The 27070-nt window shown below is 31.9% G+C and overlaps 1 protein-coding gene across 5 annotated transcripts in view; it reads left to right on the top strand.

Moving 5' to 3' along the window:
* Positions 1-26919, top strand: part of LOC108684548 — a 98108-nt gene extending 71189 nt beyond the window's left edge. For all 5 annotated transcript variants that reach the window (XM_018188932.1, XM_018188931.1, XM_018188933.1 and 2 more), the window contains 3 exons: positions 23881-23941; positions 24383-25800; positions 26288-26919. In XM_018188932.1, the coding sequence (XP_018044421.1) occupies positions 23881-23941; positions 24383-25800; positions 26288-26722 (1914 nt within the window). In that variant the 3' untranslated portion in view covers positions 26723-26919. The remainder of the gene's footprint in view (positions 1-23880; positions 23942-24382; positions 25801-26287) is intronic.
* The last annotated feature ends 151 nt before the right edge of the window (positions 26920-27070 follow it).

The raw sequence follows: 27070 nt of genomic DNA, 5'->3' as shown, positions 1-27070 counted from the left end.
TTTTTTTTTTTTTTTTTTTTTTTTTTTTTTTTTTTTTTTTGTTCGAGACACTGTGAATTCCGAGAGACGTCGAGTGCGATGTTGAGTGCTGAAGTTCGTTGACTTGACGCATATGAGCTACCGATTTTTTTTCCTCGAAGAGAGATACGAATGGACTCGAAGATGACGGGTAAATAAACGACGAGGCACACGTTTAGAAATCTTAATTGCATCTTTCAATTAGAGATGTAAAGTGTACAAATTTATACAGAATTAATTCTTCTTTGAAATAACAAGATTTAATATTTTGACTATCATGGCATTTACTTCTGAACTATCTGGGTGATTTTCGCGAAAGTCCCATCACTTATTTATGGGTGATGATTTTATTTAAAGAAAATTAAAGAAATAATTTTATTAAGTAATTGAAATATTAAAAAATATTAAATAATATATATAAATTACACTGTACACACGTTAAGACATTAAAAAAATAATGAAATATTAAAATAATATACTAAATTTATTAAATGCCAAAAAATTATCTTGGCAATTAAAGTGTGTTAAGAGCAAATGATATTATTGCAATTATATATTAATATTATGTATCTATATTATTGTCATATATATTATATATTGTCCTTCTTCGTATAACATATACATATCCTTCTTCGTATAACATATACATATCCTTCTTCGTATAACTTTCTAAATTCTTTGGAGTGGAATCTTATTTTAAAAAGAGAATTAAATTGAAGTCTTGAACCAGTCTTGAAAAAGAATGATTTTCAATCTCAATTCTCAATCTTTAAAAGTGAAAACTTTTCACTTCAGATTGAAATTCACTCTCTAAAATCTTTTTGAAAGTGAGACAGCTTCAGATAATTTATTTAGTGATAAGTAAATACATCAAGCAAAAAATTTAATACTTTTAGCAAAACTGTTTATGCATTTTTTTCTACAGCGACCACATATTTGTTTATATGACAAAAAATTTTGTTTCCACGAAATTTTCTGTTTTGTAAATAATAAAAATATTTGTTTGTATCAACTAAACAATTCAGTTCGCATAAACATATAGTTTTGCTCGGTTTGTTTTAACAAATTTTGTTTTTACAGTAAAATTTTGGTTTGTAGAATAAAATATTTTTTTTTAGTGATATAAATGAGAACTTTTTCTCTCTCTGTCAGAAAATATCGGGATACATTTAGGCTAATGAAGAATTAACTTATTAAAGATGCTGTTGCGCGCTTCTAATGAATTCTTGCGCTAACGATTGGGTGGTAAAAGGTCATTAATCGAATGCAATGAATCATTTCATCTGGGAAATTTGCAATTATGTGTCGTTTACCTCGTTTCGCGAATAGAAATATATGCGCCATATACGCGCTACTGTTTTTCTTTTATGTCTATCGTTTTATTTATTACGAGAACAGTTTTCGGATAATCGCTGGCAGATTTATAGAGGTCAACGCGGCTTCCAATAATCACGTAGCTTTTACGGCTTAACATTTTGCAATGCGAATCCATCAGACTGTTGGCGTAAGCCAACCACTTTGGTATTTGCCTGGCATTTGTTGCATCGCGCGATTTGCTTTCGAGTCGTCGCGGCAAGGCCGAGGAATCCTTACAAGTCCTTACAAAGGACTTTAGAGAGTCGTCATTCTTATGAAATATTACTCTACGTTTATTTAAAGTTTGAAAGAAAATTAAATGAAATTATCTTTGTCAGAATACTCTGTAATTTAATAAATCAAATACTACATGTAATTTATTGGTATTATCTATTTTAGAAAAATGATAATAGAGAAAATATATATAATTGAAAGATTGAATTATTAATGATTTATTAACGATTTGTAGCTTCTCTGATGCAAAGTAGCAGTAATACATTCGGAGTAATTTATTCGTTTATATATGTGACAAATAATATCGAGATAACATTCCGCGCGCATTCAACATATCTCATTATCATATTTTGACATATTATATTAAATTTATTGCCATTTATTTTGTGCACGATGAGAAAAATTTTTTCATCGATTCTTTCCGCCTTCGATATATGGAAAGAACGGTTTTGTTGAAGTATCTGAAAAATTAACTAGATTTATATCTAAAAATAATTTTCTTTAGACCATCAAAATAATTATATAAGACGCTCAGATTCAGTTTAATTTTCTAATTAACTCTGGAGTTCAACTTGATGGTAATATAAAAATTATATTTTTCTAGTTATGATTTTCTAACTAGATTCACTAAATTGATAATTAGTAAGTAACTGTTAAAATTACTCACTATAAAATTATAGTTTTAGCGATTAAACAATAGCTAGAGAAATACAATTTTTATCATTAAATTAACATTAAATCTAAATTACAAGTTAATCAGAAAATAAAAACTCAAGCTTTAAATTGGTTGCTATGCTAATGTTAACTCTTTTTGCAGGATTATTGTTTAAGCGTCCTACATTAAAGATAAAAGTCTGACACTCGAGACAAATATTTGACTCTTTATTGCAGAGTCAAGCTTCCGTACAATACAAGCTCATACAAGCTTCCGTAAGCTTTTACGGTTCATCTTCTACAATGCTGTATTTAAGAAAAGACTGCATGTTGTCTGAGAGAGAGAGAGAGAGAGTCCTGTCTTTTACTTGAGAATCTTTTCTCTTATTTTGATAATCCAACGAAATAATTTTTATATCTAGCTAAATTTTAAGATATTTCATACTGAGAAAATTTTTTGATAAAAATTTTTTTGAAAGAACGAAAAATAATTCTGATTACATCAATCAGAATTTTTTAACTTAATTAAAATTATATAGATTGAATCAGAAAATTCTGATTTGTCTATTTTTCAACCAGAATTCCAATTAATGCAAACAGACTTTTTATTCAGTGCAGCAAAACCATTTTTTCTATGTAAAAACTCCACTATCAAGAATCGAATTTCTTCCAGTAACCTCGAGTTTGATAAATCTGCTTGCGTTTCCTTTGATCATTCGTTTATTCGTTTCATGATGAAAAAATATGATATTGCTGCATGAAAGTGTTCGATGATCCGTGTTCTCGCGATTGTAAATCATTGCGCCGCGACAATTGTAAAACTACGAAAGGCTCTCGTTCGATGCCGAGAAAGGAGCAGAGGCGGTTGTATAGGTGAATGATTGGCGGCGAAAAGAAAATAGATCGTTTCGCATAATAGATATCGACTTGCAACATTAATTGCAATGAGAGTCGCGCGCCGTGTAAAACGATCAGCACTCCATATCGATTACCCAGTTGTTAATATTAGCACGCCGGAGGGATTTAAATTTCGTTCGTGCGTAACAAGTTACGGTGTAGCTTTTCTGATACGCCCGATATGAAAATCAATTCGAGCCACTTAAAAAAAAAAGAAGAAGTTTGTTAACAAATTGCGAACATTTGAAAGTTCGTCCACGCCTAACCCTGATAAAAATATCATATATTTTTTTTAGTTACCGGACAGTTATATTTTTTTTTCTTTATAATAGTAACTGAAAAGTAAAACTATAGGATCATCAAGATAAAATGCATTGCCTGTAATAATTGCGCAGTGCGTAAAAATCTGAAATCATTTACTGAATAAACAAGACAATAAATCAATTATATAATAATTGCAGTATTTTAACTAATAATAGTATATTAATAACTGGACAATAACTGAGCAGATATATCTACACTAATTGCACATATTTTTATTAGGAAGCTTCAGCCACTGCAGATTAAAACTCTATCAAGTTCTTGTGTATTTCCTATGCAGTATTGTTACACTCTAAGAAATATTGGTGTGGATTTAACATTTGTATAATTCTCACTGTAATATTAATATTATTAATATTAATACCAACGTGGTATGGTGTAGATTCCAAATCTCTGTATTTTATATCAACATCATCATGATATGGATTTAAAACCCATATTAAATCCAATTATATTAATATTAACACAGTGAATATTAACACAGAGAATTATATCGACATCGCTATGTTTTACAACTAATGAAAATATAGTAATACTAGACAATAACTGGATGAATGTGTAGGAAAATTGCATACATTTCTATCAGGATAATGATCGATCATAAGGAGATCTAATTAAATTCCATTAATATTGTGATACTTTATCTCATCAAAAATTGAATATTTGGGACAAAGTATATAAATCTTGCGAGGTTATCCGATCGCTTCCGAAGTTCGCATTATGGCTGGTAGCAATTTTTCAAAACGAGATCATTTTACTCTCTCCTCTGTCCATCATGTCGGACAGTGTTAGGCGAGAGATGACGAATAGAAGAAGAGATCTCTCAGGCAGAGAGCTTTCATACTCGGCTCCAACTAACAGCTGGCAAGCAGGGAGACGAGTAGCACCGTTAGCACAAGGCTCGTCCGATTCTTCGTAGATCAGCCTTCTCGATCGTACCTCGCCTCTCTTTATTTCTTGTCAGGGACCAAGCGTTCAGGGACGTACGGGACTTGACGTCGTTCACTATGGAGGAATCACGGTGGCACATAAACTACTTATGATCCGACCATTGATCTTCATCTTAATGATAGATTCTCGATTGAAAATGGAATTGATTTTTTTTTATGGAAAATTTTCTGATTTGTAAGGATGTTTTGTAATTTTTTATACGAATTCAATGTATAGGATTCTCAAATTAATAAATAATTATATAAGAAAGGGACTTTAAGAGTCAAATAAAATAAATATACGTTGTCTATTACTTAAAATACAATAATTATGTATTTTAAATTATAGATAATTTATCACAACAAGAATAATTAATGTTATTTCTTCTTTCTAAAGCTCCCTTTTTACATTATATTGATTTTTTTTATACAAGTTAAGATTAGAATAGATGTAAGATGTATAGAAATATTTTTTTCTATTTGGATTTACATTTTGAAAGTAATAAGGATTTAATTGAACAATAAGACAATGCCATTTATAATTGTCAATCAAGAAATTAATTCTAAATCCTTATAAGATATATATTACGTTGTATAATGTATTGTAATATACATATAATTATATTTTTCTATCGAAAATAGGAATTGGATTTTAGATTGCAAAACAGAAAGACAATTTTTATTATAGAAGTTTCTTTATTGTATAAAGTTTACAATTAACGAAGTTTAAGATTAACAAAATCTGTAAAAAATAACAAATTTGTATACAATAAGAAAATGGCTCAAAAATCAAATAACTAAATAAGAGGCTACGAGCCAATTAAATTACTTTAATATAAAATAATTATAAAATAATTATAAAATTTATTTAATTGTTTTTCGATTTAACATTTTTAGGCTGTCTCAGGCTTCAATTTCTTTACGAAAATCTAATAATTTATTATTTAAAGAGAATAATTAATTGAAATATTAAAAGTAATTAATTATTTGAAGTTAAAGGCATTATTGTTTAGTGCTCTAAAAAGCTAACTAATTATTGTTTTTAATTATTGTCTTATTACATTTTTGTAAGGGTTATTTTTGCCGTAGGAGAATTATAACGATATCGATTGTTCCCAAAGCGATCGCTTTCAAAGCCAAAAACATTGTGGCACACAGTATAGCCGTGTACGTTCCTGAAATCTCCACCACTTGGTCTGACCGGCACTTGCCACTTCTACTGCCATCGAACTCCAGTGGGACGAGAAACCGGGATCCTCGGTTCAGCTTGGATCGGCTCAGTCAGTATTGCACCGCGGCGCGTTTTCCGCGCGCGTGATACGAGCACGCCGTACCCGGGAATCACGTTTCGCATTATCCGTCACCTTCTGTCGAGTGAAGGGCTTCTCGTTACGCAAATCCCGATCGATCGAAGGTCGACAGTATCAGTCGTTCAGCTGAAACCACCGGAACGAAACCGTGTGCTCCACTCTCTCGGTGCGTCGTTTATAATCGATAATCCTATAGTTAATCGCGTGCCGAGAGAGAACGGAGATGTTACTGTCAAAAGGACGGATGTGTGCGTTTTCGAGTCGTTGATGCTGTGAGAAGCAAGAAGTGTCACCGGAACGAAAGTTTTTATGCTTATCCGTCACACTCTTATGATATCTTACGCATGTAGCGTTTGCAATTGCACGTGCGTGTTTTGTACGTGTTTTGACATCCGCAGATGGTTCGATTTGATTCAATCGCCAAATTTCACGGTCACTAACTGGAGCAATCGTATGCTTTATCTGTTTTTTTATAAATTGATAAAATAAACGTATAATTTTTCAAATATTTGTCCACTTAATTAAAAATTTTATATAATTTTATATAAATTTTGAATTTTTTTGAATCGCATTGGAATTAACCTTATAAATATAATTTGCTTGTACATCTGATTGATTATTATTTTCTGATTTTTTTCTCTTGTAATTTCTGAAATGCATCAACATACTCAGTTAAATAAAAAATTATTGTTCTACTTATTATATTACATTAATTGTCATAATATAAAATTAATAAATTAATTGTAATATATTACATTTTATTAATTATAATAAAATGATATACAATTAATAAATTATAACATAATAGGGTATTACAATTTCTAATGGTATACTTCTGAAATAAAATTCCTATTTTTAGATTCAACTCTGAGCTCATTATATGACGGCATCATTATAGCACCAAACAGGAAAAAGTTAAACTTGGACCTCAAAAATTGTATTTAAATCTTATTTCATTCAGAATTGTACCATGTTTAAAATTGTATCTTATTTTATGTTACAATTATTTTATTATTATTGCAAATTAGTATATTATATTAATCTTTTATAATTCAATGAAAAAAGAGTGATTGCATTCATTCCTGTTAAAAAATGGAAATTAGAATTTTCTAATTGAATCTATTATAATTTTAATTAAAACTGAGTGATACACGGAGAAAAATGTAAAGTAATATGCGCCAAAGAATTTTACTAAATTTTATGGAATTGGCAAATCCATATAAGGATTGACCCTCTTATATAAAATTTATTTTATTTTTCTAGTAAATGAGCGATCGTCATATAGCCATACTGTAAGATAATAATTTACATTTTGTAAAGTAAATTTTATACTACTGTAATTTGTTATTATTTCTTAATGTGTAAATTATCATACTTCTTAATAATAGAATTTATTTTACGACGAATTTTTTGTTTTGGCTCTAACAAAATTTATTGCACAATAAAAAATATAAATGTATAAAGTCTTGAAAATTGTTTGTACTTAAAATTTTGAAAATAAAATACTTTACTTTACCGTAAGGTAATAATCATTTGAATGAATTTATAATTGTTTAATTTATTATAATTTTAATGTATGTAATTTTTATCTTACATCTTTGATTTTTATTTTCAGGCAAGTAAAGTTTATCATAAGTTCGACAAAGTAGCCAGAATATTTTTACTAGACTTATAAGACTATTCATTTTTCTCCGATGGTCAGAATCTTCTGATTCATTTTGCATTGTTCATTTGCAACAAGAAACTTTTCTTAGTATAATTATATTACTTTTTACAATCTGATCACCCCTTGAGATTCATTATACAATCCGCCTGTGAAACCACGCAACGATCATCTTAATAAGTATCGCCGGATGGATAGAACGAACTCTCGTTGTCGTTACGAGCGAACGATAGAAATTAGCATGTACTCTCATACTTCCTCTTTTCTCGCATCGCTTGGTGAACGCACTCATCGGAACAGACTCGCGTTCTCTTTTCTTTTTCTCATGCAGACTACGAGATCGATATTTTGATCGTAAACTAGTTATTCTCGCGTTTCCTGCGTCTCCATTTAACCGAGTTATCGTACAAACTCGGGAAACGATATCTGACATCTTATCGCGCCGCCTCTCGCACGGTTGATCGCGCGCAACTACTCTCCTTATGGTCGCCTTGTGTCAAATTCAATAATCATAAGTCGGTCGTCGCATTCGATTCGTGTCACTCGCTTTGCGAAACTGGAAACTGCAGTCGCTGCAACTCGGTAACGCCACATAAAAGATACTTGACAAACAAGAAATTAAAAAGATTTTCGCGCTCAATATTTTAAATAAAAATTTAATAATAATTTTGGATTGGACTAATGAGAATTAATTTATTATCGCGGTAAAGAGACTTAATTACAAACAGTAAAAAAACGGAGAGAATTTTTTCTTAGAGTTTATCCTGAAAATATGATAGTCGTGGCACAACATTATATTTCGAAAAATTTTAATGTAAATTTCTCTCATTCATTAATAAAACTACAATAAAGTGTGATTAAACAAAATAAATTTTATTAAAGTGATAAAAATCTTTAAAATATTATGTTATATCACTACTACAATATTTTTAGAGTAAATTTTAAAAAAAATTTTCTTCGTGTAGTAATTGAATATTTTTTTAATTAAAAATACTTTTTGATTCGCCTCGATTTGCGATTGTACTTTCATCTGAGATACAAACAAATAGTTTAATTTTCCATTATTTTTAATTAGAATTTAAATTAATAAAATATATTTGTATAAAAATTAGAGATAAAAATTATATATACAAATATGTTTTGTTAAATTCTTCACTGATTGTGAGAGAAAAGTGTTATAGAACTTTGGTATTTATGACTACAATTGTATAAATAACTATGGTTAGGAGTTCCATGTTTATGGTTATTGATATAAGTAATATGTGTAGTTCTCTGAAACATGAAAAAATTTTACTATAAATTATGAGGTAATTTCAAATATTAATAGTAAAATATCAAGATATCAATGGCATAAAATAAGCATTTTTATTTAGTAAATGCAGTAGCATTTATAGTGAATATAACTATTTTTTTTAATTTACGTACTATTTAGTAATAATAACTAAAAAATATATTAAGAAAAAACTAAAGATTTTTAAGCAGTGTATGCGACTATTAATAACACAATTGACTATTTGCATGATTAAGATAACTATTTATAAGTGTGTTTTCAAAGATCTGCGAAATGTCCACTGTTTTAATTCTTATCACGCACGTCTTACTTAATTTTATTAATTTGTATTATAAAGTATTTGTTTACCTCTTCTCATCATTTATTTTTCGTTTGGAACGATATCATTAGCTTCGTTCCGGTTGAGTAAGTTCATAATTTCTTACATTTCTGGGTCGAACCGCAGTATTATAAGTCCGTATTCGATAATACTGTACTTATTTCTTTCTTTTTTAGTGTGATGCTGATTCAAATTACAATACACGCACGCATGCAGTATGCAAATGCAAGATGCAACGAGTTTTCTCATCATCTTTCACTCGCCACTATATTCTGTGCAATTTCGCATTTACAAACACCACATTTCCAAAGTTTCACACTTGGTATCTCTATTTAATGAGGATAACTTGAATTAAAGGGAACACAGATTTGCATTGAATCTCTCTTATAATGTGTTGAATCATGTCAGATATATTATTTTTTTTTTTAACGAATATATTAATATTCAACAAATATATTAAAGTGCGAATATATTAAAGTGCAACATAAAAATTATTTAATGGCATTATAAATTTTAACTTAAGATCGAATGTATTAATATTCAATAAATATTCACGAATATATTAAATAAAAATTATTTAATGCCGTTATAAATTTTAACTTAATATCGAATTGGTTTTCTTCGAATTAAAAATATAAATTATAAGTTTTATTCAACGTATTAAATTAAATAAATTTTTCAGGAAATTTTTCTTTTATCTAAGTAATCCTTGCTATTTGAATTTCTCAATCTTTTATCATAATTAATACAACCATAATTAATCTTTTACCATAATTAGACTAACTATTAAGTTATTTCGGTTATTTCCTATTTCATTTTCTCATTCACGAATAATGCGAGTCGTTTAAGTATACGATTAGATTAGGTGAAATCCGCTAAACTTGGCTCACAGAATCAAGTCGCACCTTATTAAGAAGAAACGTTCGAATACCATACCGATATCTTATCGAAGCAACTCGTGAGTTTACAATTAAAGGCAAAGCGCTGGCGAAATTATTAAATCGAGCTTGTAGGTTCGTTCGAGCAAGAGCCAGTGAAAACCTCCATCGAATTCACAACATTTACAATCACGCGCTGTGCAACAACCTGCCGTCATTTTATCCGCCGTAAATGCAGCGCTGTATTTAATTACCGCATTGTTCATTCGCTGTATTAACTGCAGCAGCCCGAGTTAAACGCCTCGTCCGTAATTTATATAACGAGCGGCGATCGTTGGTATCTCGCTCCAGCGATCTACCATTTACTTTCTTTATACATACATATCTCGCCTCAATGGCAGACATAGGTGCAAATACAATACAACGCTTCCCTCGAAACTCCTGTTCTATAACGTTTTTGTCGAACTACGCGTATCCTTTTACTTTCTCCAAATCAATATCGCGTCATTGGCATTTTTTGATGACTTTCATTATATAATACTGATTATCATATTAAATTACATTATATAGGAAAAAATATTCAGTGTTCTACAAAAAAGATTCTTTAACATGGTCACATGAATGCGTGACTATTATCCTATCTTGCTGAATTATCGCCAGTCAAATATTTCCCAAGGGATGATAACGATATTTCTGTAAAGTAGGTATATTATCTGTGAGCGTTAATTGTATGTCATGACTCATGATCTATCAATGTAACAACTTTCAAGTCTGTTTTTTTTATTTTCTAGTTTATGATTTAGACTTAACTTTATTTGACTTGACGATAATATAAAAATTGTGTTTTTCTAGCTAAAAACACTACGTTTTGGATTTAAAACGTATAGTGTTTTAATCCAAATACATAGTATTTTATCTATTGAAAAAGTTTCTTCTCTTCGTCGCGTTAATTTCTCCAAATCGGATGTACATCCCACCTTCGATTTCTCGTCGATGATGACAAATATCGGAAAGCTGAATCTCTCGTATTCACTTTCTATATTCTCTCTCTCTTTCTCTCTTTCTCTCTGTCTCTATCTCTATTGTCTCAAATTATAATTGACCCACAAAGTGCTGTTAAATCTTTTTTCTCCTCGCTGTTATTATCTTGATCTCCGGTATGCAGCAAACGCACGCTGAATCCGTCGTAGAAGTGCGAGAAATTCAAATGGAATGTAAATCATTCTGATTTTTCGTGTCGCTATCGCAGCTACGCGATCTGCGAGAGTCAGTCACTTTCTTCCTGCGGATGCGTCTCGCGTGAAATGGCCTGTTGTTTATGCGCCGGAAAGGCTAACAAACCAGCTGGACCGCGTGTAAATTAGGACCCGTTGGCCGGTCACGTTAACTCTAAAACGTGAAATTTTACGGCGCCCCGTTCAACTATTTCATTTGCAATCTGCGAGAAATTTTTAATTTGGAGTAAAGCTCCTGTAAAGCTATATTTTTTTCAGCCCAAATAAAATTATGTATGTAATACTTTTCATTTAATAAAATGTTGCGTATAGCAAATGTTATATAGATTTAATTGTATAACATATTTTTACAAGATTCTTGAAAAAATAAAAAAGGAAATTTATGTCTTCAAATGTATTTCTTTATCTCCAATTGCGACGCAACACAATATTGATAATATATCTGAGCGATTTAATTTATTACTTTCTCCTGATTGATACTCCAGATTGCACTTAAATTTTTAAGATTATATCGTACAAAGATTAAAAAGTATTCTACACTGCAAAATAATCTCGAATTATAATACATTATAGCTATATATATTTTTAGAAAGTAATATACGAACTACATCCTACATTTCTCGAGTATCTGAATATATCACCGTGCAAATGATATTGTTTGAGTTTGATATGATTTGGCGAACGTGATTTAGCCTTCGTTTGTATGACACATTGAAGGCATATTGTGATACGTTATCAGAGAGAGACTGATTTTATGAATAAAAATACATATGGCTTTATTTCAATATTTTAAAATCATTTATTGTGAATTTAATTATTTTTCGATATTTATATATTCCAAAATTAGACTTTAACTAAACATATTAATTTTTTATTAAACATAATTTTATCAAAAGTTAAAGGGAGACTCATTAAATTAATAGAAAACATAGAACAAAAATTTCTGGAAAGAACGATTTTACTAAATACTATTTCAAAATTAAATTACGATAAAAAAATTTAGGTAAATAAATACAAATCTGAAAATAATTTTATTGGATTATCAAAATAATTATGTATAGGAAACTGAAACGAACAATGCTAAAAAAAATTTTAACATTCTAGCAATCAGTTTAAGTGTCCTACATTTTATTATTTTTCTATTCAACAAAATTTATTTTTAAATCTACATATCTAATGAAATTTTTATTTTAGCAAAACTATTTTTTTATTTTTTATGTAATTTTATTTTTTAGTGTTCAATCACAATAATTCCAATAATAATTAATAAAATATTTTTATCAAAACACCTTGATAAATTCTAACAAGATTTTTCTTGATTTTAAGAAAGTATTTAATCGATAAGAAGCAAAAAAACGGAACGGAAGAATACATTTCATAAAAGTAAGTGTTGTTATTATAGATTTGTTAATGTCACATTGATTCTGGTCACGGCGTCGGCGATGGCGAAATGCGTCATGAGAACTAGGTGAACCTTAAAACCGTGTTCTGCGTGTCACTTAGGAGCAAGTTCTCTTTCTTTCAAGAAAACGGGTTCTCGGGACGTGCTAGAAGCGTGACCGCGGTTGCAGCGTGGAAAAAGAAAAAGAAAACGCTCGTGTGGCGCAAGGATGTAATCACCGTTTTGTTGTGCACATAGAAGTTGCAATTATTACACTTCCGGACGTCTTGCATTAACAAAACCCACGGGATTGCTCGCAACTTCCGATAAAATTGTGTGCGAATCTCAGTAATTTACGGTTTTTTACGGTATATTTTAGTATAACTTTTGTTGAATAACTTTTGTTGAATGTTGTATAATTCACAGAAATTTCTGTGACTATCACTTCGTTGATAGGAATTTCATGCACTTTGAGTAATTATTCGACAATTGTATGAACTCTAGTTGTGAGAAGTAAATCTACTCAGGATTCTAACAACATTTAACGCTTTGCTTTGCTTACTGTACACAACAGATGTGCAATTCTGAACTCATTTACTGAACAAGAACAAGACAATAAATAAACTACGCAGTATTAAAATTAATACTAATTTATTATTGTAATATTAGACAGTAATTGAGCAATGTCTACACACATTTTATCTGGGAAAACTGCTTCAGCAACTAAATCTCTTTATCAAGTTTTTATCCGTTTCTAATATTTCCATATTGTTGTAATACTGAAAAAAAATTTACTTTCAATACATATATTTATTTAAATAATATTAAGTAAACATTTACTTACAATAAGTAAATATTTATTCAATAAAAAATGATAGTTAAATTAATGGCTTTTGTATCAAAAATATGTGTTTACATTTAGTAAATATTTACTTAGAAGCATTTAAACAAATATTTATTAAAATTTACTTTTTTTTTTCAATGTAATGAGAATACAATAACACTAGGCAGTAACTGGATAAATGTGTTTAAAAAACTGCATATAATTTTATATACTAGGGCTTTCAAACTGACGTTTTTGAACTTACTGATTTATTATTTGTAATGCTGAGTTAATAACTACGATAATCGCATCCACAGTAATTACAAGTCCCGAGAGAAGAGGAGAAATTATGAAAATAATTATTGCAACTTTCATACGCTTTTAAGCGTAACACTTCGTATACGCGGCTTAGATTGCTCACGAAGATTCAGATTTAAAATCCAGGTTTCTGTCCACATCTAACGCGCGTTTATTTCGTGATTTTTCAAGCGCAATTGACCCGCATAGCTACTATTCCCGCCTCTATTTTATCCCCCGTCTGCCCCTCCGTTTCTCTGATTCAGCCGGCTTTTACAATGCTGCGGAAACGCGAGCGCGGCTTTCGCGCGTGCCAGATTTCCAACATCCTCCTCTCTTGTGACGCAAAATCGCGCTTACAGCTCGATGGACTGCACATAAAATCAACTAGATATGTGTACAAAGTAACGCAAACTCTCTAATATATTGACTCTAAAACACAGCCATTCCAAACTTATGTATTGTGATGTATTTTGTGAGGGAAAATAACCGTAAATCAATTTTTTTATTCGTAATCAATTTAGTTATGAACAAAGAAAAATATATATAAATGTTTAATTTATGTTTTCTTTAGTCTAATACGGATTTATTTGTGATTGGGGTTTCAATACATAAACGTATATGAAGATACATTTAAGTACAGTTTAGAAGATGAAAGTACACATCAACATACGATAACTATCGAAAGAGAAAATTAATTTTTTAAGAGATGTGAGTGTTTAGTTTGATAAAAAACGTTTAGAAAATTTTGCACACGTTAACTCCACCTGTATGGATGAAACTTAGAAGATATTCACTTTTTGATTTCATTGCTAAAAACAGATTTATCATTAATTTATCTCATGTCTTTAGATTAGATATATGCATTTGGCGCACCGCTATTTCGTGCAAAATATTAAACACAGAAAAATATCATACTTAATTGCTAAGAAAAATGATTATTCAATTTATTTTCTTCGTTTTAAGTAACGGTTACCTTTAGCAAAGAATATCTTGATAATAATATAGATACTTATTACAAATTTTAGAAAAACTTATTATTATATACTTAAAACAAGAAATTATTTTTTTTTAAGACTTAAAATGATAATTGATCGAAGAAGCGATTATATTATGTAATAATATAATATTATAAATATCAAATTTATTTTAATTTAATAATCTTGATTGAAGTATTAAATTTCAGAATATATTTTGAATAAATTTAGTGCTTTGATGAACTTACGATAAAAAATATAAACTTCAGATATGTAAACTTTTGAGATATGTAAATACTTGAAACAAGTAATTATTACTTGGGTAAATACAATATGTATTTTTCTGTCTATACCGCGTAGGATAGCAGAGGAAAGAAAAGAGTGAGAAAGAGAAATAAGAAAAATCGAAGAAATCGCCCGATGTTTATCCTCGTGCGATTTAAATCGCGCCACGCAATTTTTCTTGCCAGAAACGTGACGATAAATAACGAAGGCGGCAGGTGGCTGATAGCGCAATTGCTCGTTCGTTTTTATTTACCCGTCTAAATAGTATCTGAATGATATCTCTTTCAGCGCGACTTTCACGCAGTTGTTGAAAAAGGAATTCAATATCATATTCGCGATGATATCTCGCGGGATCCCTCGACTCGTGTGGCGCATAATTATTTCTAACGATGCAAACGAGAGAGTATTTCTCTTAAACGTTAATATATATTATCACGTTTTTTGCAACTAATATATTTTTTTTGCGAAACGATTAATAATGGATTTTATTCCAAGATGCAGCTTCGCGTCCGTCAGGCATTCGTAATTGCAATTCGCGCTGCTGCGTCCGTAAATTACAAACATCGCACGGAGAAACCAAGTCAGAGTCCGTCGTGGAAGTAGAGGTCTTGATTAAGTCGACAGATGAGAGAAAAAGTTATGGAGTCGTCGGAGCGTAAAAAGTAGCCTCTTCATCTTCGATCCTTTAATTGCAGAATCGCCTTCCAATATAAAAGTTAATTTCTTCGCAGATTTTTAACGCTCACTCGCGATTGCTTAAGAAAAATTTTAAGAATTTTGGATTTCTATACGAAAAAGAATTTTTTTTAAATGTCGACTCTTGCTTTTTTTCTTCACTGAGAAAAAAAAATTGTTCATTTGACATCAAGTTATTTCGATATCAAAATAACGACAAATAGCATTAGTCTTTAACTTGCTAGTGATAACATTTTTAAAAAATCTGAGTAGCAATATAATATATTTAAAAAAACAGTGTTAATTGCATTTTATTAAAACCTTCTATATATCAAAAAATTCTGTTGATGAGGACAAATTGAAGACAAATATATTGGTCGTTTGGTGACCATTTCGAATATTAATTATTATTTTTGATCTTTACTAAAATATAACTAATACTCTAGTTTTTTTGTAAATATATGTTGAATAATGAATTGATAAACACAAACCTTCGTGGCCAAATGTTTTTGTCATTCTGTATATATGAACAATTTATAATAGCCAAAAGTCAATAATCTTAAAGATCAAGACACGGTTTCTTTTTAATTGTTCAATAACAAAACGACGAAAATTTTTTATCTGGCGAATTAACGCAAAATTGAAAATATTCCCTGTTGGAAACGTTTGCGCCTGAAGGATTAACAAATGTTGGAATTACGCAATTGACGTAATTATCGATTGCGACACGTAAAAGGTTTTGCCTTGTTTAGTCCGTTTCCTTGGAGTTATCGACTCTACTTTCTCTCGACTGCGTAAAAAATTATTGTATTCCGCAATATCCGTTAGTTATGACACGTACAGGCGCATGGTTGCTTACGTTATTTCTTGTGTTTAGATCGCTTATTGATGGATAGGTGCCAAGTTTACGGAATATATTTATTATCTCATACATTGAACTACATATGATTATATGCGATTCATGCGTGTGTGTGCGTAATAATTATAATTATGATCCGAAATGTTAAATATTCCATCTTAATTAATCATCGTTGATCCGTAAAGTTACTGCCGTAAAATTAATCCCCATTTTTTATTAATGTAGATTAATTTTATTTCAACTTAATTTTTATCTTTTTCTAGTTCTAAAAATTAGAAAAAGATAAAGAATAAGTTAAACTGAAATTAAAGTCAATCTACATGTACAATTGAAATTGAATTCCTTTGTTCATCAAATTTTCATATTTTATGGGTAAAGTGTTTTCGTGTTAGAAGTTTTAAAGTTTAACATCTCATTTCTCACTATTACGCAAGAACGCAACATAATTGTCTTGTTTTTATATAAAGTTTATATGATATGGAACGATTGTGTCGATTTTGAAAAAAATAACTCATAAGAGATAACGACGTATAGATTTTAATTAATGAGACACATGATTTCAAGAGCAAAGAATCGTTTGTGAAATCTGACGAGTTACGTCGAAGTCAAGGCGGTATTTTGATTTTCTCATTGTATCATGTAGCGCGATGTTATAACAAATGTGAGCACGCGACGTTTAGTGATTGCGAGAAGGGAATCACGGTGGTGTTGTGCAAATAATGTGGGCGATTTACGTGGGTCGATCCTTCGATCCGAAACGGCCTGGTACGAGCTTCTCGACTAGAATAAAGAAATTGAAAATCGAGTTTTTCTCACGGCCCTCGTTTTCGCAAAATCGAAAACACCACGCACAAGATTTGTCCTTAGAAGAGAAAGAAAAATAGAACCGCAACGTATTTAATTCTTCGTCGGTGAATTTTAATTCTTCCGTCAGTAATAAATTTTCGAGAAACAGCAAATTTTTTATTGTTCCAAATTATATAAAAATTCGAAAAAATTCTGATATATTTACTAATGCTTTTAATAATGAGTTTTTATCGTAGAAGTGTGGGATTATATTTTACTTAAAACTTTCATTTCCTACATTATAAAAAAGAATCTAATAGTTAATGTTGAAATAATTTCAATTAAATATAATACCGAAAATTAACATAACAATAATTTTATTTTTCTAAATATTTAGTAAATATTATCAAACGATTAATAAATTAATCGTTTAGTAATAATTATTAAATATAATTATTAAATATTTAGAAAAATAAAATTATTTTTTAGTTATATTAACTAAACATTTGATTGAATTTATTTCACTCAACATTTGGTAGTTATAGTACCAGACTTTTCTTTTCAGTATAATTGTTGCGTATTCACTCTTAAAAGATACTTTATTTTAATATTTTATTTAATAATATTTTACTTACTTTTTACAGATTTAAATTTGTCAATTAAAATGCATATTTAAAATATTGATAGTGTCTTGAAAATCTCAATTTGAGAGGAGAATCAAAGAAACGGTTGATTGACTCCATATGCCTATTTTTATCAATTTTAATCTTCGTTCGAATAACTCTTTAGCTTTTTTCAATTCGTAGAACTGGAAAAACATGAAAAGTAAGTTGAACCGAGATTAAAATTAATCTACATTGGTGAAAACGAGCATTAATCGATTACGTGAATTGGAAAGCGCGTCTTAATGAAGATAATTAGCGGCACTTTGACGTTTCACGGAGTCGACAAGCTAAAATGCAAGATCAAAGAAAAAATAGAGAAAGAGGAGTTATTTATAGAATTTTCGAGGTCAGCGCGACGAAATGCGCGATCCATCGAGATCGTATGATTTGGCTTACGACCACGAAGATAGAAAGATAGGAAGATGCGGCGGCGCGAGAGAGAGAGAGAGAGAGAGAGAGAGAGAGAGAGAGAGAGAGATGATCGCGTGGGAAGGCGATCGGAATCGCGATGGATCCTTATAGGTCGAGGAAACGAGGACGTAGTGCTTGCTTCGTGCGGCTTGCTTTGCCAATGTGAAGTTCTGTGAAAGGGTGAGCGCTAATTGCGAAAACCAGGTAGCCGGCGCTCGCCAATGGATATATACGTCGTATTCGTTAACGTGAGGTCTTAGAGACGGCCTTAATTGTTCGCTCGGTTGGATGCTCAAATCAACCCACGTCTCTGCTCTAGAAAGACGGTAGAAAATCTCATTGACGCTCAAATGGAAAACCTAATCAAGATAGCGAAAATAAATCTCTACTGCATAGACTCAACGGCAATCAAAGAGTCGGCATGATGACGTGACGTTTGTGCATTCCTTCGAAGATACGCGTGGAAAATTGAATTCTTACACGTTCGTGCGTAAAGTTAATCGAGATGACGAATGAAATCGTAGGAGCTGCGAATTCAATATGAATCCGTGGGAATTAAGGAAGTCTAGATATGTCGGTGACCTCGTTGAATTCTGTTCGAGATGAAAAGCGTGGAAAGTCTTATAGATGCTTGAATGTGAAATTAATCGAACTAGAGATGGTCGCACAGGACCATTCTATTAAATGAAATCTTAATTGAAAAACGTGAATTCGTAAATTTAAAATGCATTCAGGTACGATAATTAAAAAACGTGATTCGTCTTTGACATATGTAAGAAATTTAATCATGCGATTGAATTAATGAGACAAATTATAAATCATAATGAAATTGCAAATTTTTATATAAATTGACAAAAATGAGAATACAATAATCAACAATGATGTTAAACAATTTAACTAAAAATATGTATTAAATTTGAATCATATTTAGTTTATTATTTATTAAGTAGATACGTTAATACAAGCGTTGTTTATTTTGAAACTAAGCAATTTAATCACAGAAATGGATTGCTCTATATTTTAACACATATAAATTTAACACATAAAAATAACAAAATGTTATTTGATTCAAGGAATTGAGTTACCATTGCTCTTTGAATATTTAATAGTGTAGAGACAATCATATTTACGTGGACAGTTTGATAAATCAATAACTTTTTAAAAAGAGAATTGAAAAATAAGTCGAATTTAAAAAAAAAGTTAAAAAATTATTGATTTATTAAACAGAGGAATATTTTACTCTTAAATAGAACAATTTTTAATTTAAAATGAAATGATCTTGAGCATTGATTTTATACCAAATACTATTTATTTTAAACATAAGAATACATAAACTTATTTTTTATTAAAATAAAAAATATAAACTTAAATTTATATATTATTTCAAGACATATTAAATCGAGTCTTATTTAATTTGAGGAAGGAGAATCGAAATTATTAATCTGTTCTTAATATTGTTTTTACTTTTATCATTTATACTGTATAAAATTTTACACTATTGATAAAATTAAGTACACCAAAAATATTTTTTTATCTTGTTATCATAAATTCTTTCTGAGAAAGTAGCTGAATTAATCGCGATTCATTCCCATGGAGAATTTTAATATCTTTCGAGATCGAAAAATTGATCGTTATAAATTGAAAAGTGAGAAGTACGAGCTCGATGTAAATTCAGGCAATTGGAAAATCGCCCTCGTCATGACGACACGAGGGAATTTTTTTAATTAATACTCAAGTGGCCGATATAGATTTACAATTAGGAAACCGTCATGATGACGTTCTTTCATTTTGATGAAAACACGCGTGTACTTTCGTAGCCGGAAGCTACGTATGAATCGCAGGACGGATCTTAAGACCAGGTGTGACTACGTGAAGAGGATCACCGCGATTCAATTACACATTTCGCTACCGCCATCATCATGGTAGTGTCACATCGCGAGTCCAGCATCTCGTCGAACATACGGGCGATAATCGAGCAGCTGAACCTGAACCCAGTGGAGAGGCGACGGCTGATCGACAAGACTAGGCAGGGCAGCAACGCGCGATGTAGGAGCTTCCCGGATGGGATAGTGGTGGAGTCTCAAGCACCGAAGATCAGCATCGGCGTCTACGGAGGCAAGGATCGAAACACTGAATATGAGATACCGACCCCGATCAGCAAGACCGCAATTGCGGTGCGTAAGATCGAGATCGAGCGGTCGAGGTCGAAGGCGGAGACACGGCAGAGACTTCCTCCTCAGAAGAAGGAAGCACACATCGTGTGTCAGGTGAAGAAAGAAGTGCCCGCCGTGCCGGTGAAGAAAGAAGCACCTGCTACGTCGGTGAAGAGAGAATCGCGGATGGAACACACAAACGAGGTAAAACAGATATCGATCGCGATCATGCGATAGGATTTGCTTATTGGGCACTCGTTGCCTCGATCGAGAAGATAATTGCCAATGTAATTTATTCTAAATGTAATATGTCCAGCGAAGAGAGAAGCAATAATTTATGCGCTTATTTATATGCAATAGGCTTACTATCGATACTTAAATGGATTGATAAATGTGATTGAATATACATATCTTACATATCGATATTTATATCTATATATCTATAATATCTATTTATATATCCATTTTGGAACAAATTGATCAGAAGTACTTTGTACTTAAAGTATCACGTTAGTCATCTTAAAAACACATTTTTATTAATATTATATCGCACACAATCTTAATCGAAATTTTAATTAAGTCGATGTTGTAATGTAGAACAGACACATTCTGGATTTTGATGGCGAAATGCTTCGGTACTTTATTAAACGCAACAAAATCTCATTAATCGAATCCTCGCATGAACGAAACGAGAACAAATTAATCGATCGCATGAAAACACGGTAATGAAGCATTTAATTTGAGTTTTGTGAAAACTCAAGGAACTCAAGAGCAAGTTTGAGTGCCAACCGATAGTGTCAATCGGATGCTTCACCAAGGATACGATCTTTAACAAGGATACATCCCTTAACAAAGATATGTTTCTGAACAAAGATGCATCCCTTAATAAGGATACATCTCTTAACAAGGATGAAAGTCGAGTGACGATGCCAGTACCAATAAAGATCCAACCAAAAAGTCAACGGGCGATCAAGGGAGAACATGTAGCTCGAATCGACGTCGGCACGATTGAGGTAATTGATCGTATAATAAATAGGCGGGATCTCTCCCGCGATAAACGCGATTGTGTTTTAACGTAACTATTAAACGCGAATTAATAAATGAATAATCAGTCTATGTACGACTCTGTAAGGACAAGGTCACGGACGTGTCAATGATGTCAATCAGACCATTGTTCAAGATCGAGGATCGTCTCAGATTGAGGCAATTAGATACGACGGTGACTGTCAGGATCCACCAAACTACGAGGGAACTGACGAAGGAACTGTCTCGCGTCGAAGACGCGATCGAGGTAATCGATCGATCGATAGTGACTAAAAGTTATTCCAAAGTTAGATTCGTCAAGGAAAATCTAATTGAATGTCTTAATATTTATTTGATTACGACTTTGATTTATATTATCGTGATCTAAAATTCTTCGAAATTATGTATATAAAATATATATATCTCCTATCATAGTTGCTCTTAATATTAATTATTAAATTAATAAAAATCTTGGCAACATTTTGAAGAACTTTAGACTACGATTTTCCTTAAAAATTGTAACATTTAGGTAAGCTATGTATGTATTAAGTTACCTTATAACTTAATAATATAACATGGCTTATGTAAGCATTACAATTTTTGTTCAATCATGTTATGCAATTTAAAATAGAAAACTTTTTTAACATTAATTTAAAATATGAGACATTTACATGCGTGCAGTCAAGATTTAACTACCCACGTAATTACTTACAAACAACAAAAAGGTCATCATTGGGTATTAAGCTAATATTGAAGGCATCTATCTTATATTATATATTATTAATCTTTTAGTACACATAATCACGTCCTGCGTATTTCTTTCCTTTGAAATACTAGGAGCACCAAGTAATTAATTATAACATTTATATACAATTTTTTAAATACATTACCTTACAAATATTTTCTAAAGATATTAAAGTATACGTAAGAATCATTTAATAATTTTTATATACTTTTAACAATGAAAAATTAATTCGGGACTCAAGTGTAATAAAATGTTGTGAAAATCGTTGTGTGTATTATGGATTAATATAATATATTATTTTAAATAATATTTTAACTATTACATAAATTATTTAATATACTAATTTATATTAAAATTATTTAAATTGAATTAAGTGCTCTCTGATAAAGGATTGTGCCGCAAACATTCTGAAATATTTACACATCGAACTTCGTGTTCGGCGGTACAAATGACTTTAACTGATTGAAGATTGATCACGTTCATTCGCTGCTCATTCGTGCATTATTATCGTCTCTCATACCTACACCCACGTGACGATTCAAAGATCGCGTGAACCGCGCAATCGTCGGCGTAATCACACATCAGTTAAAGAGATGAACTCCAAGACGATCCAAGCTCATTCGCATCATCCTTTCTCCTCTCTCTCATTATCCTCTTCTTTCTCGCGTTGTGCGCGTTAGATCTCCTTCTCTCCTTCGGAAAATGACTTAGTACCGAAAGCAGGCGGCAACGCACCTGCGACCGGTTTCCCAAGTCGATCGCGGTTAAGTGGCTGCGCCACACACTCGACGACTCGACTCACACGGTGGTCAATACCGTTAGAGACCGACCAGGCAACGTGCTCGCTTTGCCTGGTTTGCCTGTTGAGAATTATCGGCGCCGTTACCGGCGCCGAGAATCACGTTATGTCGCACGGGATCTCTTTTCACATTCGCGCAAATTAATTAGCAAGTCGAAAACAATCGGGCTTGCATTTGAGACTTTTTAAGCTCACAAGCGGAGACTTATTTTTGAAATTTGCCAGGTAACACGCACTTCTTTGAGTGCTTCTTGTGTTATTTTATTGACGAACAAAGAAATATTTGTTATAATTTGTTAAATGTGTTTTTTTAGAGCGGAGATTTCAAAAATATTTATTATTGATTTTAATTAATTGATATCAGCTTAGACCATTAATACCAAATTTAAAAGAAATTACATATGCAGATTATTGATATAAATTAATACAGAAATGTATTTAAAAAAGGAATTGAAATATGTGTCTTTCGACATTCTTAAAAAAAAATAGATCTGTAAGGTGTTTTTTTTTAATTAATATCATTTGTAATATCAATCCTATTAACTTCTTAATTTCGATGATCGATAAGAAAATACTCGTCGCAATTTGTAACGCAATTTGTATTTTCTTGGAAATTTGGCAATTTGTATTTTCTAGAAATACTGTTCACTATTTTATTAATTTTAATTAACTAATACTATTTTTAATATTAGTTTAGAGATAAGTTAAGTAGGGATAGCATTTTATGAAAATTTTAATTTTTTACGAACTTTATTTTTTTCTTGTCTTTTTCTTACGCGACCTCTCGACAATCAAAACATGAAGTCGCGAAATGAGATTCGTTGGCAGTGTGTTATATAAGTTTAAACTGATTAATTAAATAATGAAAGAAATCTTTGTTTTTTTTTTAAATATAGATTACGAGATCGATGAAAGACACGGTTGATCGGATTGTTCCAGTAGCCAAGGAAGATTTACGTAAGTCTCATAGAATATTACTCACGGTTTCGTTGCTTCGCAACACGTTAAATTGTTCAGATAATTGCGATTTACACTATTTAGTTAGAATCCAAGCTTGTACATGAAAATGTAAGGCAACGATTAGATTAAAAAGACATAGAAAAATATGAGAGAAAGTTAACTAAAAAGTATTTCACACCAATGATGCCATTGAACTCAAATTCATAACCAGTTATTTTAAATAATACAAAATGATTTATAATAATTTATTTTTTATTAAATATGCTTTGTTTTGCACGTTTTAAAAATATGTTTGGAATCAACAATTACTATCACATTAACAATGTAGATTACATCTACATATTATACTTTATAAATTCTACAATATATTTATGTTAAATTGCCATACTTTGCGAGATAATAATTTTAATAAATACAATTTTTTCCCACTTATAACAGCGCAATTAGAAAGCGCGAGCTTGAGCCACACTGCAGCGCATCACCGGATCTCCGTGCGTCCAAAGAACCGGCGTCCACCGCGTCGCACGATGACGACGACATCGCCCAACAATGCCGCACCCAGTTCGCCATCGATACCACCGACCATCGCTGAGGACACCTTGGATAGTTTAGAGCAACAAGAGCAACAGCAGCAACTGCTCCAATCGACTAGCAATGCGCCGTCACCGACGGAACCACCTAGAGCTATTGGCGTGACTAGGAAATCATCGAGCCGGCTGTCCCGCAATTCTGACATCTTCGAAGAGTTGGAGTCAAAGCTGCCGCGAAAACCAAGCGCAACATCATTATCACCAGATAGTCTGGATGCTACAACAGCGTCGCGAAGCAGCGCCGAGATAAACAGCATTGCTACCGAGGAACAACAGGCAGAAGTCAGATGGATACCAGTCGCCAGGAGGCCATCCAATAGGATATCCAAGGGCTCCGACGTATTTGAAGAACTGGAAGCGAAACTACCGCGTAGAAGATCTTCGTCAAATCGATTGTCCAAGTCACCCGACAGTCTGGATTCATCTCCCGGCTGTTGGTTCTCCAAATCCACCGAAGACGGCTTCGACAAACTGATGGAGTATGAACAGACCGCAAAACCAGTGGCTTCGGTCAGAAGACAACTGCTGAATCCAATCTCGAAATCCACTGATCGTGTTTCTAAATCATCAGACAGTTTAGAAGCGATCGAACCATTGGCCAGCGATGATTCGATGGAACGACGACGAAGTAGTTTCGACTTTCGAGCGCGAAGAAATTCGAAGGCGATGTCTAAGTCGTCGGAAAGCTTTGATCTGCTTGAACAGAGCGATTGCACCGGCGAGGAAATCAGCCAAGAACTGCAGAAGCGAAGCAGCGTGTCCGACATCAATTTATCACGCGGAAGAAGATTATCGAAGAGCATATCCAAATCGTCTGAGAACTTTGAGAGAATCGATATGAATGATATGAAGGACGATGTTGAGGCAGAATTAATATTGGATGATGACGCGCCAAAGATGGGTTGCAGACGATCAAGCAAAAGAATGTCATCGGAGAGTTCGGATAATTTGGACGTGGAGGATAGGCTAGAGAACAGGAGAGTTAGAAGAACGCCTAAAAGAATACCGAGTACCAGTATAGTGGATATGGTAGTTTCTGGAGATGACCACGAGGGAGAGAAGCGACCGACTCCTACCAGAAAACCATCGAGACTCCAGAAATCTTCTGAAAGCTCAGAACTGGGTAGCACCGATACTCTGGATTCGGAGAGGAGGAACAAATCATCGGAGAGCACCGAGACGTTGGATAGTCTGGAGAAAGACTTGGAACAGGATAGGAAAGAAGAGGAGATTACGGATAGCGTGATAGATAGGCGTGAAAAAAATGTAAGATTTTATGAAAGACAGAAAAATGATATACATTAATCCTCAATTAAAGTTATAAAAACTACATCTAAGTTCTAAAGCATCCTGTTTGAAGTACAGACTTCAAATGAAATCTTCCATTTTACGGTGATTGATAGAAGAAGATTTATAGTCTTTTTACCTAATTTAGAATCTCATAGTACTAATCGTAAAGATCACATATACAATCACTTAATAATTTTCGCTTCGTTCAAATGACATTATAGGGTTAAAGTATTTTTCTAGTTTTTCTTCTTCTAAGATCTAAGAAATTACAATTAAATGAATAAATTAAATGAATAAATTTTCTTAGTGTTAACTTATTTTTTTATCAGGCTTCAAGATATAACAAAATTTACAATAAATGTTAAATTATATGTAAGTTAAACAGTTTTTCTAACCGTATTCTCCAAATATTTTCTTAATTCTTTTCTCGATGATAGAGAATTAATTTTTAATAATTTTTCAGGATTCGTGGTCTAGCAGAAACGTACCAGCAACCGATTCTGATCAAACATCAATGGGAGACGATACCGAAGACTCCAAATCGCTCATTTCTGCCGACAATAAATACTACTGGCGTCAATCTTCTGAACCAGTATCTAAGGAGAACTTAGGTATCCAACAGTTGTTGGCCATCACAATAATGACCAGAGTGACGGATAACGGAAATAATCAACGAGGCTCCATCATTTATCCAAAGAAGAAACAAATGAGTACATCGCAGCCATCGTCGCCGGTGGCCAAGCAGGAAGACACAAAGATGCTTTTCGACAATCTGCTAGTGAGCAATAAGAACGATGAGGATCTGCAAAACATGCTTAACGGAAACATATCGGAGGTGTCCACCGATACCAAGAGCTTCAAGGAGAAGCTGATCATGTTCGAGAAACTCGGAAAATGAACGCGATAGAACGATATGGAACCATTGTTTCACAATTCTTTTTTCGATTAGCAGATCGCTTTGTTATAGCGACCGATGCTTAATGCAGGAAGAGAAAACAGGAAATACGAGAAAAGATAAACGATCTCGTTTAGCGCTTGGTAAATATGTTGTAGATTAGTATTCTAGCTATTTGGATTATGAATGGAGTAAAAAAACGAAGGAAATCAAGAATTAAATTTGCAAATAATTATTTTTTCTAGACAATTTTTTTGATCGTTCATAGAACTGTGGATACAAAATAAAAAAATCAACGAGTAATCATATATGTATATATGTGTGTGTGTGTGTATGTGTATGTGTATATAT

Source organism: Atta colombica, unplaced genomic scaffold, assembly GCF_001594045.1.
Source record: "Atta colombica isolate Treedump-2 unplaced genomic scaffold, Acol1.0 scaffold135, whole genome shotgun sequence".
NCBI lineage: Eukaryota > Metazoa > Arthropoda > Insecta > Hymenoptera > Formicidae > Atta > Atta colombica.
This window is presented reverse-complemented; position numbering and strand designations above follow the sequence as displayed.